This window comes from Phyllobates terribilis, unplaced genomic scaffold (genome assembly GCF_046119375.1).
Source record: "Phyllobates terribilis strain yellow unplaced genomic scaffold, ASM4611937v1 Scaffold_5__5_contigs__length_657084704, whole genome shotgun sequence".
Lineage (NCBI taxonomy): Eukaryota > Metazoa > Chordata > Amphibia > Anura > Dendrobatidae > Phyllobates > Phyllobates terribilis.
In genome coordinates this window covers 49,077,408-49,098,511 of record NW_027362765.1, presented here as the reverse complement: position 1 = coordinate 49,098,511, position 21,104 = coordinate 49,077,408, and the positions used below count along the sequence as shown (strand labels likewise).

Genomic DNA, 21,104 nt, shown 5'->3' with positions numbered 1-21,104 from the left:
ATCTGCTACTTTGGATCTAATCCTTATAAACAGGGAGGAAATGGTTGAGGAGGTAAAGGTGGCTGGGACCCTAGGAGGCAGCGATCATGCTATTATAGAATTTTGGATAACTAGAGGAGGAAGACATGTGAAGACTCAAACTTCAAGGTTAGATTTTAGAAAGGCAGATTTTAAGAGACTCAGAAAGAGAATAGGAGGGATCCAATGGCTGGATGTCCTTAAGGACAAAAATGTCCAGGAAGGATGGGAAATTTTTAAAAATGAGATTCTCAAAGCACAATCGTTAACAATCCCGAAAAGTAGGAAGAATGGGAAGCATTTAAGGAAACCAGGATGGATGAACACAGAACTTAAACACATGCTAAAAAGAAAGAAAGAAATGTTTATTAAATGGAAAGAGGGAGGCATATCTAAAGAAGATTATAATGCAGTCTGCAGATCCTGCAGGGCACGTATCAGGTTAGCTAAAGCTGACAATGAATTAAGGCTTGCAAAAGATGTCAAAAGCAATAAAAAAGGATTTTGGGGGTATGTCAAAAGTAAAAGAAAAGTCAAAGATGCTATAGGATTTTTACAGGATGAAAATGGAGAAATGGTAAGAGAGGATGTTGAGAAGGCCGAACTTTTTAATTCCTATTTTGCATCTGTTTTCTCTCAGAAAGAAAATGTAACATCAACTGATCTTCACTGTCCTTTTAAAGGAATAGAGGAATCCAAGTTATCTGTAAACAGAAAGACTGTGAGGGAATATTTAGCTAACATAAATGAGTTCAAGTCTCCAGGTCCAGATGAATTACACCCCAGAGTACTGAAGGAGATCGTAGAAGAAATTTTAGAACCACTCTCCATAATCTTGGAAAATTCTTGGAGAACAGGAGAAGTCCCAGAAGACTGGAGAAGAGCAAATGTTGTTCCTATCTTCAAAAAGGGGAAGAAGGTGGACCCAGGGAACTATAGGCCGGTGAGTCTGACTTCTATACCAGGAAAGATCTTTGAACAAATTATTAAACAACATGTATGTAAGTACATGGATAAGAATGAAGTGATTAACCAGAGTCAGCATGGGTTTGTAACTAACAAGTCATGTCAGACTAACTTAATTTCCTTCTATGACAGAATCACTGACTGGGTGGATCAGGGAAATGCTGTAGATATAGTATATCTTGATTTCAGCAAAGCATTTGACAAAGTATCTCACACCATCCTTATTGAAAAAATGACCAAGTATGCAATGGACCAGGCAACTGTTAGGTGGATTCATAACTGGCTTAGTGATCGGACTCAAAGGGTGGTTGTAAATGGCTTCACATCCAGCTGGATGAATGTCTCAAGTGGGGTACCACAGGGCTCCGTCCTGGGACCTGTATTGTTCAACATCTTTATCAATGATTTAGATGAAGGAATTGAGGGTAAACTGATTAAATTTGCTGATGACACAAAGCTAGGAGGGATAGCTAATACTAGAGAAGAGAGAGAGAGGATTCAAAAAGACCTAAATAAACTGGAGCAGTGGGCAGCAACCAACAGAATGGTTTTTAACAGGGAAAAATGCAAAGTACTACATCTGGGCAATAAAAATAAAAAAAGCATATACAGAATGGGAGGAATAGAGCTAAGCAACAGTACATGTGAAAAAGACTTAGGTATACTAATAGATCATAGACTGAACATGAGTCAACAGTGTGATGCAGCAGCAAAAAAGGCAAATACAATTCTGGGATGTATTAACAGAAGCATACAGTCTAGATCACGTGAAGTCATTATCGGTCTTTACTCCTCTTTGGTCAGACCTCATCTGGAATACTGTGTACAGTTTTGGGCACCACATTTTAAAAAAGACATAGACAAACTGGAGCAAGTTCAGAGAAGAGCGACCAGAATGGTGACTGGTCTGCAAACCATGTCCTATGAGGAACGGTTGCACGATTTGGGAATGTTTAGCTTGCAAAAAAGAAGACTGAGAGGAGACTTAATAGCTGTCTACAAATATGTCAAGGGCTGTCACATTGTAGAAGGATCATCTTTATTCTCATTTGCACAAGGAAAGACTAGAAGCAATGGGATGAAACTAAATGGGAGGAGACACAGATTAGATATTAGAAAAAACTTTTTGACAGTTAGGGTGATTAATGAGTGGAACAGGCTGCCACGAGAGGTGGTTAGTTCCCCTTCAATGGACGTCTTCAAACAGAGGCTGGACAGACATCTGTCTGAGATGATCTAGTGAATCCTGCTTTGAGCAGGGGGTTGGACCAGATGACCCAGGAGGTCCCTTCCAACTCTACCATTCTATGATTCTATGAAAAGTGACCAAAGCATCAGCCAGAAAGCATTGGTACTGAGATGTGGTCTGTGGTCCCCACCTGCAGAACCACTCCTTTATTGAGGGTGTCTTGATAATTGGCAATAATTTTCATCTATTGTCTATTCCATTTGCATAACAGCATGTGAAATTGATTGTCAATCAGTGTTGCTTCCTAAGTGGACAGTTTGATTTCACATAAGTTTGATTTACTTGGAGTTATATTCTGTTAAGTATTGCCTTTATTTTTTTGAGCAGTGTATGAGTTTCACTTTTTGTATTGAAGAACTGAAATAAATTTACTTTTTGATGATATTCTAATTTAGTGAGATGCACCTGTATATAACACTTTTTTCATCGTGACCCTACAGCAGTAGGACTAATAGGAATTTTATCCTCTTGGAAAAAATGACAGGTGATAGCAATTTGTTTGAATTGTCTTCTGTCTATATCTACCTACTAGTTCCCTTCCTGCCTCTGCTCCATTGAATTTGAGCCAGGATGTCTCTTCAGGGATCAGTTGGACACGCTAATGGAGAATCTAACAGAGGCAAAAACTCTTCCTAGACCAGTGAAACACAAATCGGGTTCTTCATTTTCGGCCAAAGGAGAAGGTCGAACCATCAGGAGTCAAAGGAGAGGTCTTTCGCAAGCAGAGGTAGAGCTTCATAAACATTCTCTGGTAGGCGGCAAAGAGGACGTTGCTCTTTTAAACCAGCTTATAGGCAGAAGAAGGTTCTGCAGGGAATAATAATAATAATCTTTTTATTTATATAGCGCCAACATATTCCGCAGCGCTTTACAATTCAGACAATTTCCAGACATTATCGGCACTGTCCCCATTGGGGCTCACAATCTACATTCCCTATCAGTTTGTCTTTGGAGTGTGGGAGGAAACCGGAGAAAACCCACACAAACACGGGGAGAACATACAAACTCCTTGCAGGTGTTGTCCTTGGTGGAAGTTCAGTCTCATTGAGAATATTAGTGCATCACTAACCCTCCACCATAACGGATCCAAATACACATAAGTTTTTTTATCTGGGAACGTCGCTCCTCATCCCATTCTATGCAACTTATTCTTAATTTTGTATTAAAACCACTGCAATCTTATGCATTTCATGCTTAGGAAACTACCTGAATCACCTACACAAGTCTAGTGTATGTCTCCTATAGAGCCGTTTGAACCCGTTATACTATTATCTAGAGATTATAACTCCACAGCAACTAGTGGAGGTTGCTATTCAAAAAGGCAGCTGGGGAGTTAACTGAGCACCAAGCGCCCGTCAAATATTCTATTTCAGTGTGTTATTAGGTAGATTTTCCAAGAAAAGAGAAACAGCATCATCAGCCAAGAAAATTGCATTAAACTGCATCATGTGAGTGCCATGACAGTTGGAAGAATACTAAATGAAGTCTGTCAATCCATTCAAAAGGCAAGAGGTGGACGTTCAGGCAAAATATCTGCGTCAAGAAGTCAGCTCATCACAAGGTCTATCAGTTATAACACAACAAACACGGCAATGGAGGTGGCTCGTATGCTTTGTTATAGCGATATCACAGACATCCATACAAGCACCCTGTGACACGCGTTACACAAGTCTGGAATGGTGGACCATAAAAAGGTGAAGAAGCCTCGACTTCAATATCGTTATAGGAAGCGTTGGCTCAAGTTGGCAAAAAAGTACGAAAAGTGGACAGTAGAAGATTGGAAACAGGTGATTTGGAGCGATGAGACGAAAGTCAATAGACCAGGCTCTGATGGGGGCAAGTGGGTCTGGAATAAATAAGAAAAAAGGGGCTAACAAATCAAGAAATTGAAGGAACTGTGAAGTTCGGTGGAAGAAGCATGATGATATGGGGTTGTCTCACAGCCAAAAGGCATGGGAGACTTGACCAGGATCGATGGTGCTCTCAGCGCTGAGCTATACGTGTGTATCCTACAAGACGAGTTACTTCGTATATTCGAGTACTATGGGTATGAAAAAGACGACAATGTTCCAGCAGGACAACGACCCAAAGCATACGTCGAGATTGGCGAAGAAATGGTTAATTGACTAAGAAGTAGAGGTGCTGGTTTGGCCCTCCCGGTCCCCAGACCTCAACCCAATCAAACACTTGTGGGTACAGTTGAAGAAAAAGCTGTATACATACACTTGTGAGTCGACCAGTATGCAACAACTTTGGGAATGTGTAGAAGAGACCTGGCATCAGATTTCGGTCGAGAAATGCTTGAATCTGAGTGAGAGCATGCCCAGAAAGATTCAGGCGGTGTTGAAAGCCAAAAGGTGGATTTACAAAATACTAACACATTGATAAAAATTAACATTTAGATTTTTAGGAGCAAAACAATAATAATGCAGCGACATGACACAAATCTGCATAACTAATCATATGCTAAATAGTTGCAAGTCTAATTTATATATGAGATAGCCAAGATGATTGTCTATAAAATGATCGTAGTCTCACATTCGAAGCAGTAGTGAATGGTGAGACATTGGACCTGAAAGTCAAAATCTCAAAACACTGTTACCCTCTTGCTCATCAGTGTCTCTTGCATCTTCTTGACTTTGCAACTTTATTGCTGCTAAGCTTCAAGGGGAGGAGGGCAATGGACTTTACAGGCACTTCCCAGGCAATGGGCTTCTGCAGCAGAAGACAAGCACTGGATTGACAGCAAAAGAAGCCTTTAATTGTCTAAGCAACTAGTCGTAGCCTGTGCCTGAGGGTGAAGTTGGAACCAGGTGAGATGAGTAACAGCACCTGCCTCCATATAGACCAATCTCAAAAGGGATCTTGCAAGGCTTGAAGAGATATCTTTGATGGATGGGCATGAACTTATTTCTTACCAGCCCAATTTCTCTCCTAGGGATCCGATCACTTCTATTCAATACAATAAGGGTTTACCATCAAAATTATTGCATTGTCCATAAGTTGCAGAACAAAAAAGCAAAAACTACTGGTTATCTGAAGCAAGTATGGTAATTGCAAAGTGAATGTATTAGGCTTGAAATGTTACAATAGAAAAATTGTCCCTAAAACCTTGAGCAAAGCTTAAAAGACAAAACTTCCAAATATATGTGTTTGTAGACAACTAGAATTTATCCCTAGAAGCAATTTTGAGACCTGGATCTTGACACCTTTTTTAGTTTAGTGACAAAAGCCCCTAAATTCTTGCAAAAGTCTTGGTTGACTTGGAAATTTTAACAAATATGAAAGCAGGTACTTAATGCCTTCACCGAAGCCTGTTTTCACCTTCCTGACCAGGCCGAATTTTACAATTCTGACCTATGTCACTTTATGTGGTAATAATTCTGGAATGCTTCTATGTACCCCAGTGATTCGGAGGTTGTTTTTTTTCATGACATATTGTACTTTATGTTAGTGGAAAATGTAGGTCAAAATTTTTTGCATTTATTCATGAAAATATTGGAATTTTAGTAAAAATTTCAAACTTTCAATTTTTATATCCTAAAACAAGTTAGTCATGCTGTACAAAATGATTTATAACTAACATTCCCATATGTCTACTTTACATCTGTATCACTTTTGAAACATAAAAAAATTATTGAGGTTAGAAGGGTTAAAAGTTTAATCAGCAATTTCTCATTTTTCCAACAAAATTTAAAAAAAAAAATATATATATGGTTTTGTAGAGATCACATCATGTTTGAAGTGATTTTGAGGGGCCTATGTGACAAAAAATACCCAAAAGTGACCCCATTTTAAAAACTGCACCCCTTCAAGAAGTTTATTAACCCTTCCTTCACAGCAATTAAAGCAATGTGGAAGGGAAAAAAATGAACATTTTAATTTTTCACACAAAAATGTTCATTTAGCCTCAAATTTTGCATTTTCACAAGGGTAACAGTAAGTAAGCCGATACTCCATATGTAGGAGAAAACTACTGTTTGGGCACGCGGCAGGGCTCTGAAAGGAAGAGAGCCAATTGAATTCTGGAGCACAATTTTGGTTGGAATGGATTGCAATAGACATTCTTCCAACTGGATGTGCAACCATTTATGACCACTCTTTGGGTCCGATTAGGTGAATTCATAACAGATGCCTTGATGTTACATTTACTTTCTTAGAGAACACAGAAACAAAACAGTAAAAGTTTGGTATTCTCAGCATTATTTTTTACCACTTTACCATTTTCATCCTGTAAAAATCCTATAGCATCTTTGACTTTTGTTTTAATTTTGACATACCCCCAATGGTCTAGAGACACGCACCCTAAAAATTAAGCGGGCTCTCATCGCTACAGAAATGCCAAACATGTGGTCGCTGAACGTGGTTTAGGCACACTGAGGCTCAGAAGGGAGGGGGGCATTTGAATTTGGGAGCGCATAAGTCGATGGTTTTCTTTTGGGAAGTGAGGAGTCATTTCACTTTTGCATTTGTACTACCAGTAACATGAAAGTCCCCTATATTTCTATTGACAAATTACAGACGTGAGTGGGGACTTGCTTTTTTTTGTTGATTGTGTTGAAACTTTTGTTGGGAACGTTTTACATAACATATTGGATCACATTTATCCTGCGCTCTACACTGAGCACTTATATCGGGGTTTCCATCTAAATCTCCGAATGACATGATTTTGATGAAACCCGCGAGGGATACATTCACTATAATGATGCAGCAGAGTTACTCTGGACTCTGTTCAGTGGCGTCCTTTTCATAGGTGAACAAAATTGTTGCCCGACCGTGCTTTTATGCACGCTTAAAAAGACGGATAAAGTGTCTCCACCTGCCTCAGTATAGAATTTTCTGTCGTGGGTTCTATCTGAATCACGTATTTCAGAAATTTACATGAAAACCCCAAAGCGCTCAGCGTAGAGTGCAGGATAGTGAGCCGAGCCTTACTGCGATCTTTGGGAGGCAGAATGATCAAATCAGTAGTAAGTGAAGAATTGCTTTTAATTTTGTTTTACGCCATTCTTCGTTGTGCGGTATAAGTGATTAGAAGGCTTTATTCTTCGGGTCGGTGCGATACCAGATTTATATATATATTTTTTTTATGTTTGGCAGCTGTCACACACTAAATATTTTATTTTTGCAAAACAGTTTTTTTTGCATCGCCATACTTTGAAAGCTATAATTTTTCTATATTTCTGTCATGTGATTGCTTGTTTTTTTGCAGGAAAAGTTGACGCTTTTATTGGTACCATTTTCGGGCACATAATATTTTTTGATCTCTTTGTATTCTGATTATTGGGAGTCAGAATAGACAAAAACCAGCAATTCAGGAATTTTTGCCATTCACTGTGTGGTAAAATTGATAAGGTAGCTTTATTCTTCAGGTCAGTACGATTATAGCGATATCACATTTATATAGTTTTTGTGCGTTTTGGTGCTTTTACACAATTTTCTTTTTATAAAAATAAATTGTTTTTGCATAGCTTTATTCTGAAAGCTATAACTTTTTATTTCTCCGATGACGGAGCTGTATGGTGGCTTGTTTTTTTCATGGGACAAGATTAAGTTTACAGCAATACCATTTTTATTTCATTCAACTTTTTGATCAGATTTTGTTCCACTTTTTGTTCGGTGGTATGATGAAGAAGCATCATTTTTGACAGGTTTATTTATTTATTCTTTTTACGGTGTTCGCTGAAGGGTTAACTAGTGGGACAGTTTTATAGGTCAGGTCGCTCCGGGCGCGGCGTTACTTAATGTGAACTTTAGTTATTTTTGTTTTTACATAAATATATTTATTAAATTAATATTATTTCATTTTTTTTTATATATTTTTACAATAGTTTAAACATTTTTTTAACTTGTCCCAGTATGTGACATCACTTTCCCTGCTCTGATCGCTGATCTAACACTTTGCAATGCTTTTGCATTGCAGGGCATTAGATCAGTGAATGAGACACAGTCAGGAAACGTATCAGCTTTTGCTCTCAGCTACAGGCCACTGTACCTGTGTGATCCCGCGGCCATCTTTCGGCCTGGGGTCCCCATGGAGACCATCGGCACAACGTTATTGCGACAGCGTTGTGCCGTTTGAAGCGGCGTGGGAGCTCCCTCCCTCTGCAACCCAATTGATGTGGCTATTGACAGTAGAATCACAGGGGTTAAACCCCATTGATAGGCGCTAGTTCCGATCGTGGGCGTTACTGCAGGGTGTCAGCTCTTATGTAGTGCTGATACCCGCGATTGATTACGGTCAATAATGCTGAAAGGGAATCTGTCACCAGGCTTTTGTTACGGAATCTTAGAGCACCATGGTGTATTGCAAGAGACCTTGCTTCCAGGAATGCGTCACTTAATGGGCAGTATTTTGCTGTTTCAATATAACCAGTGTTTTATCAGCAGATTATCACTACAGGACAACTGGCCTTGTGCATGCTGGTCCAACCCCGCTCCCAAGCACCGATTAGCAGCTCTATGGCACTGTATAGAGAAAGCTGTGGTGAGGGTGCGATTATATACAGCTCAACAACTGAGCTTTGCTAGATCTGCAGAGAAAATTCATTCTATCATAACTTATGCACCTAGCAAACTAAGTGACATCATTGGAATCAGGGTCTCAAGCTGCTGTCAGATTTCAAAGCAAAAACTTGCTGACGGATTCCCTTGAAGGAGAACATCAGAGTTAAAGGGATTGCCACTACTAGAACAACCCCTTCTTGATCTGTTTGGCCCCAATAATATAAAAAAAAAAGCCTATGCTCACCTCCCGTGCCAGCGCCGTCGGCACTCGCGGTCCCGTACGGTTGTTGTGACACATAAGCCTGGCGCCCAATCTGCGTGGGCAACACAACGACCGCGGGTGCCAACACGGCTGCGCCAGCATGGGAGTCAAGTTTAAGCTTTTTTATTTTAATTGGGGTATGAGAAAGGTGTCCAAGTAGTGGACAAATTCTTTAATTATAAAGACTGAATCAGTCACATGAGCAATATTTAGATTTGAGCTTTCCTCCTCAGAGAAATCTAGGTCAGTTGTGCAAGAAAACAATATATACGGGATTCTTCGGATAAGTTGCACCCAAGTTTTAGAAGGAAGAAAATACGAACATAAAAAAAGTTTCACACTTAATGGCACGCTAAAATGTTTAATAGCGGAAATGTATAAAAAGTCAACAACATAAAGGAGGAGATCAGCAGTCTGCTGACATTAACAAAGACGCAAAGAAAATCTTAGGTTTTAATTACACTACTTGTGAGAAAACTAAGAACTCATCATTATTATTCTCAAAGATTAGGAAGCCAGTTTATTGTTGACTAATATGGAGAACCTTTCATACTGAAGTTCTCTGCTAGTTGTCAGGAAACGCTAAAAATTCCTCATCACTGGTCTGACCGTTAAGAAAGCTCTCCTCACATTCGCTGGTATCACTTTTATCACCATCTTCATATAGGACATTATCTTCAGAGCCATCCAAGGCATTGCTAATGCCACATTTTTCGAAGGATCTTACAATGGTTTCATCCTTTATTGACTGCCATGAGGTTTTCACCCATTTACAAACTTGTGTGATAGTTGGACTTTCCATTTGTTCAGTAGATGTCAGGTCAGCCATCCAATTGTTCCATTTTTCTCGCATCAAAGATTTAAATGGCTTGTTAATGGAGACATCTAGAGGTTGCAACTGGCTGGTAACGTCTCCAGGAATTACAGCTAAATCAGTTTTAACATCTTTAAATCTCTTTTTTGTAGATTCACTTGTATGTGCTCTATACTGGTCAAGCACTAGTAGGGCAGTTCTTTTCCGAAGCCCTCCAGGACGTTTGGACCACACTTTCTCAATCCATACCTTCATTCCATCTTCGTCCATCCATCCTCTCTCGTGAACATGCACAAAAATACCTCGTGGGATATCCTCTTTTGGCATGTTTTTCATCTTAAAAATTATCATCGGTGGCAGTTTTGTGCCATCTGCACAGCAAGACAACACAACAGTGTAATGAGTTTCCTCCTTTCCAGAGGTTTTCACACCTTTCGAATCAACCGTTCTGTTTGATGGAACACCAAAGGTTATAGGGACCTCATCCATATTCCCAATCTGGCTCAGTTCAAATCTACTTCTTTTCCTAGCATCGATTACAAATTTGTGAAAAGACAAAATCTCTGTCCCATATTCTTCTGGTATTTTGTGAGCTACTGTAGTATTAGTGCACTTAGCAAGGCCAGATCTTTTCATAAATCTGTAACACCAAGAATCTGTACCGATAAAATTCTCAATACCTTTCTCTGTTGCGATACGTTTTGCTTCATCGATTATCATTTTTGAAGAGACTGAAAATCCATTAATTCTGTGGTTTATGACCCATTCTTTCATTTCCAGTTCCAGATGTGGCCATTGTGCAGATTGGCCACGGAGACAGCGTTTGGTTTTATCCATTTTTTTAAGCTGGTTCTCTTGTTTTCTCCATTCTCTTATCATTTTTTCAGTTGGCGGTCTCCCAAAATGTCTCTCGGCTGCTCTGTTTCCATGTTGTTTAGCAAATTTTACAACTTCCAGTTTAAAAGGAACTTTATATGAGAGCCTTTTCTGCTTTGGCATCTTCCAGTCAAGTAATATATTCGGAATTAAACTAGAGGGTATCTCTGTTAAAAAAAAAAAAAAAAGAAGTAATGTAGTAATTAATAAAACTGAGCAATACGGCTGCCAAGGTGATGGAGATATCCATGTCTTAAACAGTATTACAGCAGATCTTTAGATGCCACAGTTATGAGGAATCAGTAAATGATGCACTCTTAGGGTAAGTTCCCACAATCAGTGTTTGCTCAGGCTTTCACACAGCTCAATTTCTGCATGAATCCTGCACCTCAGCTCACTTGCGTTTTTCCTTACATTTTTTTACGCGTTTTTTGCACATGTGCGTTTTAGTCTCTCTTTGGTATGCAAGGATATTTCTTTCTATCTATGTGAGATATATAATTAGTGCCATGCTTATGTAGTTTACTGTATATGGATTAACCTTATAAATGAAAAAAAAAAAAAAAAAAAGACGTGGGGTCTCCCCCTATTTTTGATAACCAGCAAAGGTAAAGCAGACAGCTGCTGGCTTGTATCATCAGGCTGGGAAGGTCCCCTTCCCAGACTAAAAATAAAAGCCCACAGCCACCTCAGAATTGGCACATTACCTTTATCAAAAAATCACAGCTGCCATCAAGTCCTGGGGTTAGTAATTGAGAGGTCCACGTTCCTTGAATCTTGCTCCGGTGACTTCAACGCGAGACTGAATGCAGCGAGACCCGGCGGCTCTGATGAGCATTGTAGTCAGTACCCGGCGCCTGTGAATAGTGGTAACTTTATGACTATTCACAGTCGCCGGAGCAAGATTCAGGGAACGTGGACTACAGCGGAGCTTTGTGGGAACATTTTTACAAATAAATTGGTTAACGAGGGACGGACAGTCTCTTGTTTTTGCTTCTGTCTTTTTATATCTTTCAGGTTATCCATCTCTGGACTACATCGGATTCGGTGGATTACTGAAGACCTGTCTCGGATTTTTTCTATTTTTTCAAAAAATTGGTGAACGTGGGATAGTGTGGGGGAGTCTTCATTCAAATAAAGTAATTTTTTCTGTGTGTGGGAGGGGGAAGGGAATCAGTGGATGACGCGCAGGCATGGAGGGTGGGTGAGAAAGAAATCCGTGGATGATGCACTGGCACAGGTGTGTGTGGGGGAAATAGTGCATCATTTACAAATTCCCACCATGTTATAGGGAATCCGTGAAAAACGCACTGTCCTCTCACATACACACTGTGCACTCCATCCATATCAGCCCCTCTCTCCTCTCACACATCCTTTTCACTATCTAACCACGCAGATCCATTCACTCCCACCATACAACACAAGAGACACTATGACAAATCAATTAACCATCTGCTCACTCGCTCTATACTCCTTCTCCTAGTCACAGGAGATCCCTCTCCTAATCCCTGCCCTTCTTGTTGTTATAGCAAGTTTAACCCCTTCCCTGCTACACTCAGAAACCCTGCGAATCTCATTAATATTCCTTGCATGCCTTCTGTCTCTTAACTGTGCCCTCTGGAACTCCATGTCAGCATGTAATAAACCCTCCTACATCCATTGCTTTTTCCTTTCAAATTCCCTAAACCTTCTGATTCTTACTGAAACCTAGATATAGCAGTCGGACACCACCGCCACTGCCCTCTCATATGGTGGCCTACATTTTTTTTTTTTATACCGCCAGACCTGAAAACAGACCAGGTGGAGGTGTTGGTCTGCTCCTTTCAACAAAATGTACTTTTCAGGTAGTTCTCCTATGCTGTCAGACTCTACCGGCGACTGGCAGTTGTGTATCGCCCTCCTGCATCAATTTGCCACCTGGCTCCCACAATTTCTATCCTGTGCCATCACCACCATGAGGGACTTAAACATGCCCATCTCCCAATTTGCCACTCACCTTCTATCTCTAACCTCATCCTCCGGCTTTACACCGCTTACTAACTCTCCTACGCATGAAGACAGGAAATACACTGGACCTCGTCTTCTCCCGGCTCTGCTCGGTGCATCATTTTTCTAACTCCCCACTCCCTGACCATAACCTTGTTTCTTTCTATCAAGAACTGTCACCCCACTCAGGACACCCCCACTTACCACATTTCTGGAAATATACGTGCCATTAACACCCAGAAACCTATGAAGAATTTGCAGTCATCATTGGCCCCAATCTCCTCCCTCTCATATCCTGACTCTGCACTGAAACATTATAATAAAACATTGCAACGTGCCCTGGATGAAGCTGCACCGCCTACACCTAGAACAACCAGGCACAGACAGCAACAAAGCTGGCACACGCTGCAAACACGTTCTCTCCAGCGGTGCTCCAGGTGCGTCGAACTTCTGGAGAAAATCCAAACTGGTCGAAGATTTCATCCATTATAAGTTTATGCTTAAAACATACTACTCTGCCCTTCACCTCTCCACACAAGCCTACTTCAACACCCTCATAACCTCACTATCCAATAATCCTAAACGACTGACACTTTTCACTCTCTCCTCAACCCAAGAGTACAGGCCCCCACCACCGACCTCAGTGCTGACGATTTGGCCAATTATTTAAAAGAAAGTAAATTTTCTCCCAATGTCCCTAACATCATGCATTCTATTTCCTCCCACACTGTATATAGCTCACGCTCTGTCATTGAACCAGTCACGGAAGAAGAAGTGACCAGGCTGCTTGCATCTGTTCACCCTACTACCTGCACCAGTGACCCTATTCCCTCATATCTCCTCCAGTCCCTTTCAGCTATAACCACTCACCTAACTAAAATATTTCATCTCTCTTTCATCCGGTATCTTTCCCTTGTCATTTAAATACGCCAGCAAACATCCATTAATTAAAAAGCCATCACTTGACCAGAGCTGCGCTGCTAACTACAGACCTGTCTCTAATCTTTCCTTCATCTCTAAACTCCTGGAACACTTGGTCCACTCCAGTCTCATCCACTGTCTCCATTTTACTGTATCTTTTGATGGCTCCTCTTCCACTTACTGTTGGGGTTCCTCAAAGATCAGTCCTAGGCCCCCTCCTCTTCTTATATACTGCCCCAGTTGGACAATCCATCAGAAGATTTGGTTTTCAGTACCATCTCTATGCTGATGACACCCAATTATATACACACACACACACAGTCTCCTGACATCTCCCCTGCATTACTACAAAATACCAGTGATTGTCTTTCAACTGTCTCTAACATTATGTCCTCCCTCTATCTAAAACTGAATCTGTCGAAAACTAGCTCCTTGTGCTTCCTCGCTCCACTAACCTACCTATGCCTGATTTTGCCACTTCAGTGTGTGGTTCGGACATTACCCCCCAGCAATATGCTCGCTGTCTTGGGGTCATATTTAACTCAGATCTTTCCTTCACTCACTACATCTGATCACTCGCTAGCGTCACCTACACCTCAAAAATATCTCTAGAATTCGACCTTTTCTTACCTTTGACTCTGCAAAAACTCTTACTGTTGCTCTTATTTATTCTCAACTAGATTATTGTAATTCTTTACTAATCGGTCTCCCTCTTACTAAACTCTTCCCTCTCCAATCTGTCCTGAATGCAGCAGCCAGGATCATATTCCTCGCCAACAGCTACACCGATGCCTCTATCCTGTGCCAGTCGTTGCACTTTTTGCCCATCTGCTACAGAGTCCAATATAAACTTATCACTCTCACCCACAAAGCTCTCCACAGTTTTAAGCGTGGCCTAAGAACGCATTTTAGACTGGCCTATCGCCTCATGCCACTTATCTAACTATCCCTGTTTTGCCCATACAAAATTTTCTTTAAAATCAGGACCCTCGTAGCATCTTTTCACACACCCTCCACTCACTTAATAGACCTCTGTGTCCGTATTTGTAAACATATTGGTTGGAGACCGGTTGATGCACCATTATGTGAATACCTTATTTGTTATACTATGGCTGGACCATACAACACAAGCACTTTTTACCATCCACCTTTCGTGTCTCCCCTATTTCCTCATAGACTTTAGCTTGCGAGCAGTGCCCTCACTCCTTTTGGCATTATGTTATTTATGTGTTATTCTGTTATGTCTTTATTGTCTGTACACGTCCCCTCTGTAATGTAAAGTGGTGCTGAATATGTTGGCGCTATAGAAATAAAATTTATTATCTGTGAATGATGCACTGCTATGGGGAGATCTGAGGATTAAACTGATATTGATATATATGTGGCTGACATAAGGAATATATGCATAAAAAAGGGGTTGTCCAGCTAAAACAAGTTACCGTTTCTCTTATCCACAGGATCGGTGGGAACCTATAGATTGTAGGAGTTCGACTGCGAGAAACCACACAGACTGGCACATTTATTCTCAATAGAATATGGCAGCAGTGTACATGCTCAACCGCTGTTCCATTCATTCTCTATGGGGCTGTTGAGCACTGCATAAAGCTTTTCAAGCAGCCCCATAAAGAATGAATGGAGCAGTAGTCAGGTATCAAGAAATACCGTGCTTATAATGGTACCTTTCTTTATACTATAAGACGCGCCAAAGTTTTACACCCACTTTCTGGGCATAAAAAGGGCATCTTATTGTAAGAGAAATATAGTAACTATTCTCTACATTTAGCGGTTACTACTCACCTGTGCAGTTATCTGTAGGAATGGCCTCTTCACACGGCTCATCACCCCTCACATAAGTCTCTGTAGTATTAATATGAGTCAGATCTTTACCCTGAAACAAATATTGTACAAGTCACAGACAGATGGAGAACAAGAACTTCACAGCCGTCTACACATCATAGGGGAGATCTCATGACACCTTTTCTCCGTCTACCTGATGATTCTGAGGAACATTGAGATTTTCTTGGTTACAGTCCTGTGGAAGAAGAGGATGGGGACATCTCTCTGGTGTTGTCCTCTTACTGGATAGAACTGGAGGAAACATACAGGGACTGAATTCATTCCTTACATACAGATAATTATACAGTAGGCAGTGTATATTTAGTCCTGTTACCTGGTGATGTGAGGGGCTGGGGAACCTCCATCATGATGTCCTTGTACACATCACTGTGTCCTTCTAAATACTCCCACTGCTCTCTATCTACCTCATGAACGTGATTTTCTTTTTTAAAGTCCTGCGGAAGAAGATGATGAGGAGATCTCTCTGGTGTGGTCTTCTTACTGGATAGAACTAGAGGAAACACATACATGGACTGAGTAGAATCTGTGACTTCGGGGGGGTGGCTGTGAGAGGATGTGATCCCAGGGCTCTCCGGGACTTTTATCTTATACCAATGTGCTCTGTGCAGTTCAGCAGCGCTAATCAGCACACACCCCAACTTGAAATGGATGATACGATCTGGCCTATGAAGGACGTACAACAGCATGGGAGAACCTTAGAAGTTAACCCCAGCAAAACAGGACGATTTGGAAAACCGGTTATGCCGGAATAATATAAGTCTTGTGAGGGCACGTGAGAAAGCAGAAGGAATTCCCTGTTAAGAGGAACAGAGACCGCTATCTGCAGACCAGACATAACCTCAAGAGAAATGTGCTGTCTTCCAGGAGCAAAAATTAAAGATGTGTCTGACAGGATATCAAGACTCTTCAGACCTACAGATCACTACCCATTCCTGCTAATACATGTGGGGACAAATGACACCGCAAGAAAGGACCTGGAAACCATCTGCAGTGACTTTGAAGACTTAGGCAAGAAAGTGAAAGAATTGGGAGCGCAGGTGGTCTTCTCATCCATCCTCCCAGTGGATGGCCATGGAACAATGAGGTGGAATAAGATTCTACAGGTGAACAACTGGCTACGTCGATGGTGCCGTCAACAAGGATTTGGATTTCTGGATCACGGAATGAATTACCTATACGATGGACTACTTGCTAGAGATGGGGTGCACCTTACGAAGACTGGAAAACATGTATTTGGAAGTCGCCTTGCTACACTCATCAGAAGAGCTTTAAACTAGAACAATGTGGGAGTGGAAGCAAAAGGCCAGAAAAAGCCATACAGCTGACAAATACTATTGAGATCTCTGCTACTGGAAGTGGAAAAGAAGAACAAAGACAAAAAAATCGAAATAATAAAAATATGGGAGGAAGAGAAACCAATCACAAACTAAAATGTTTTTATACAAATGCACAAAGCATGGGCAACAAACAAGGAGAATTGGAACTACTAATGCAGGAAAAGGAATATGATGTCATTGGAATCACTGAAACTTGGTGGGACGATACACATGATTGGAATAAAAGGCTAAAAGGATACAACTTATTTGCAAGAAACAGACTTGATAAACGAGGAGGAGGTGTTGCATTGTATGTTAGAAAAGCGTATATCTGCACAGAGATTGAAGCTTCAGAGACTGGGAGTTCTGTGGAAACTGTTTGGGTAAGAATACAAGGAGAGAACAACGGAAAGGACACCATTGTAGGCATTTACTACAGGCCACCTGGGCAAGCTGAAGATATGGATGAACTCTTTATGTATCAAATGACCAAGTTCTCCAAAAAATATGACGTAGTGGTCATGGGAGATTTCAACTATCCAGACATTTGTTGGGAATCTCTCTCAAGTAAAACTAACAGGTCAAGCAAATTCTTATCCTCTCTTGCTGACAACTTTATCTTCCAAAAGGTAGGGGAGAAAACAAGGGGATCTGCTACTTTGGATCTAATTCTTATAAACAGGGAGGAAATGGTTGAGGAGGTAAAGGTGGCTGGGACCCTAGGAGGCAGCGATCATGCTATTATAGAATTTTGGATAACTAGAGGAGGAAGACATGTGAAGACTCAAACTTCAAGGTTAGATTTTAGAAAGGCAGATTTTAAGAGACTCAGAAAGAGAATAGGAGGGATCCAATGGCTGGATGTCCTTAAGGACAAAAATGTCCAGGAAGGATGGGAAATTTTTAAAAATGAGATTCTCAAAGCACAATCGTTAACAATCCCGAAAAGTAGGAAAAATGGGAAGCATTTAAGGAAACCAGGATGGATGAACACAGAACTTAAACACAGGCTAAAAAGAAAGAAAGAAATGTTTATTAAATGGAAAGAGGGAGGCATATCTAAAGAAGATTATAATGCAGTCTGCAGATCCTGTAGGGCACGTATCAGGTTAGCTAAAGCTGACAATGAATTAAGGCTTGCAAGAGATGTCAAAAGCAATAAAAAAGGATTTTGGGGGTATGTCAAAAGTAAAAGAAAAGTCAAAGATGCTATAGGATTTTTACAGGATGAAAATGGAGAAATGGTAAGAGAGGATGTTGAGAAGGCCGAACTTTTTAATTCCTATTTTGCATCTGTTTTCTCTCAGAAAGAAAATGTAACATCAACTGATCTTCACTGTCCTTTTAAAGGAATAGAGGAATCCAAGTTATCAGTAAACAGAGAGATTGTGAGGGAATATTTAGCTAACATAAATGAGTTCAAGTCTCCAGGTCCAGATGAATTACACCCCAGAGTACTGAAGGAGATTGTAGAAGAAATTTTAGAACCACTCTCCATAATCTTTGAAAATTCTTGGAGAACAGGAGAAGTCCCAGAAGACTGGAGAAGAGCAAATGTTGTTCCTATCTTCAAAAAGGGGAAGAAGGTGGACCCAGGGAACTATAGGCCGGTGAGTCTGACTTCTATACCAGGAAAGATCTTTGAACAAATTATTAAACAACATGTATGTAAGTACATGGATAAGAATGAAGTGATTAACCAGAGTCAGCATGGGTTTGTAACTAACAAGTCATGTCAGACTAACTTAATTTCCTTCTATGACAGAATCACTGACTGGGTGGATCAGGGAAATGCTGTAGATATAGTATATCTTGACTTCAGCAAAGCATTTGACAAAGTATCTCACATCATCCTTATTGAAAAAATGACCAAGTATGCAATGGACCAGGCAACTGTTAGGTGGATTCATAACTGGCTTAGTGATCGGACTCAAAGGGTGGTTGTAAATGGCTTCACATCCAGCTGGATGAATGTCTCAAGTGGGGTACCACAGGGCTCCGTCCTGGGACCTGTATTGTTCAACATCTTTATCAATGATTTAGATGAAGGAATTGAGGGTAAACTGATTAAATTTGCTGATGACACAAAGCTAGGAGGGATAGCTAATACTAGAGAAGAGAGAGAGAGGATTCAAAAAGACCTAAATAAACTGGAGCAGTGGGCAGCAACCAACAGAATGGTTTTTAACAGGGAAAAATGCAAAGTACTACATCTGGGCAATAAAAATGAAAAAAGCATATACAGAATGGGAGGAATAGAGCTAAGCAACAGTACATGTGAAAAAGACTTAGGTATACTAATAGATCATAGACTGAACATGAGTCAACAGTGTGATGCAGCAGCAAAAAAGGCAAATACAATTCTGGGATGTATTAACAGAAGCATACAGTCTAGATCACGTGAAGTCATTATTGGTCTTTACTCCTCTTTGGTCAGACCTCATCTGGAATACTGTGTACAGTTTTGGGCACCACATTTTAAAAAAGACATAGACAAACTGGAGCAAGTTCAGAGAAGAGCGACCAGAATGGTGACTGGTCTGCAAACCATGTCCTATGAGGAACGGTTGCAGGATTTGGGAATGTTTAGCTTGCAAAAAAGAAGACTGAGAGGCGACTTAATAGCTGTCTACAAATATGTCAAGGGCTGTCACATTGTAGAAGGATCATCTTTATTCTCATTTGCACAAGGAAAGACTAGAAGCAATGGGATGAAACTAAATGGGAGGAGACACAGATTAGATATTAGAAAAAACTTTTTGACAGTTAGGGTGATTAATGAGTGGAACAGGCTGCCACGAGAGGTGGTGAGTTCCCCTTCAATGGACGTCTTCAAACAGAGGCTGGACAGACATCTGTCTGAGATGATCTAGTGAATCCTGCTTTGAGCAGGGGGTTGGACCAGATGACCCAGGAGGTCCCTTCCAACTCTACCATTCTATGATTCTATGAAATAGGCCCACTGAATTCTTTGAGGACTGGATACTAAAAATACTTGAGAAAGACAACCTGACCCCATTATGCGCCCATCGTGTTCCAACTAGTCTACCTCCCCCAGGTAGCCCTCCACGTACAGTGCTCATGAAGATCCTACACTACAGAGACATTCATATAATACTCCGTATGGAGAGAAATATTTCTGACTTCTCAGTGGATGGACACAAGATCTCCTTATTTCCTGATTATTAAGTCAAGGCCCAGAAGAAAAAAAAAAAAAAGAGCCCAATTCCTGGACATTAAATGTAGACTTCGCCAAATAAATGTGCCTTACTCAATGTTATACCCTGCATGGTTTAGGGTGGTAGGAATGAACTCTACTAGGTGGCTCACATGTGTTATATGCTGGGTTGCGGACCCCTTTCCCTTCCCCCGCCTTTTCTTTTCTTCAGGTGCTGATTGGCCTAATTGGTGACGTAGATAAGTCCGCAATTGTTACAATATATGGTTCTTGGAGACACATTGGGGTTAACTTGCTCTGTTTGATCTGCCAGATTAGGGCTCCTTGGGCATTTAGTGCATAGGCAGTGGTAATTGGAACAATCCCCTCACTAGGAAGAGTCAAGATCTGAGACCCCACAGTCATCTCTGATATGTGTTGGTTGGGGAAGTTTTATTTTTGGGTGAGTATAAGTTGGGTCAGGATCTGTTGCAAAGTAATGTTATATTCACTGATGTTTAACTGGGAATGTATAAACTTGGAGATGTCTATTTGATATGGGGGTCTGCGTCATGGTCCGACTCTACTCTAGTAAATGGCTAATATCACAACCTTTTTGTCATGAAATGTTGGGGATTAATGAGTCTGTAAAACGTATGGCTATTCTGGATTGTACAAAACTTTTGTATCCAGCAATAATATGTTTACAAGAAACTCACTTAACTGGGAACAAAATACACCTGTTGAGGGCACCTTGGATTGGTCAAAGCTTCCATGCTACATGAAAGCTTTGACCAATGTGTCATGTGCCCCGCAGCTGTTAGGGGCACATGACACCTGTACAGATCAGCTGTCATGTGCCTGGAAAAGTGTGGACTAAGCACTAGAGCCCGCACCAAAGGGAGGGACCCGACATGTGTCCTAATAGTACGGCACATGTCGGAAAGGGGTTAAAATGGAGGTGAAGCCAGACTCAAGATACTGGAAATGTAATATGCTGGACACAGATTTAATACATCTAATGTGGATGTCCACGTCTTCGGAGGTACTGGAAGGACACGATAGAGCTTATAGACTGTGTACGCTTGTCAGATTCCTTCAGAACCTTTGACTTGTGTTCTTGGGTATACAGCTGATATCCCTGTGAGGGAAAATAATCGATTGGCTATCACGCG

The 21,104-nt window shown here is 40.8% G+C and overlaps 1 protein-coding gene across 1 annotated transcript in view; it reads right to left on the bottom strand.

Annotated features, from left to right (window-relative positions):
- LOC141271435 (uncharacterized) overlaps positions 1–21,104 on the bottom strand; it is a gene marked incomplete at its 5' end in the record, with an annotated part of 223,463 nt that overhangs the window by 95,549 nt on the left and 106,810 nt on the right. Inside the window, 4 exons of the mRNA XM_073681511.1 lie at positions 9,569–10,859; positions 15,397–15,487; positions 15,590–15,687; positions 15,770–15,946. Of these exons, the coding sequence (XP_073537612.1) occupies positions 9,569–10,859; positions 15,397–15,487; positions 15,590–15,687; positions 15,770–15,946 (1,657 nt within the window). The remainder of the gene's footprint in view (positions 1–9,568; positions 10,860–15,396; positions 15,488–15,589; positions 15,688–15,769; positions 15,947–21,104) is intronic.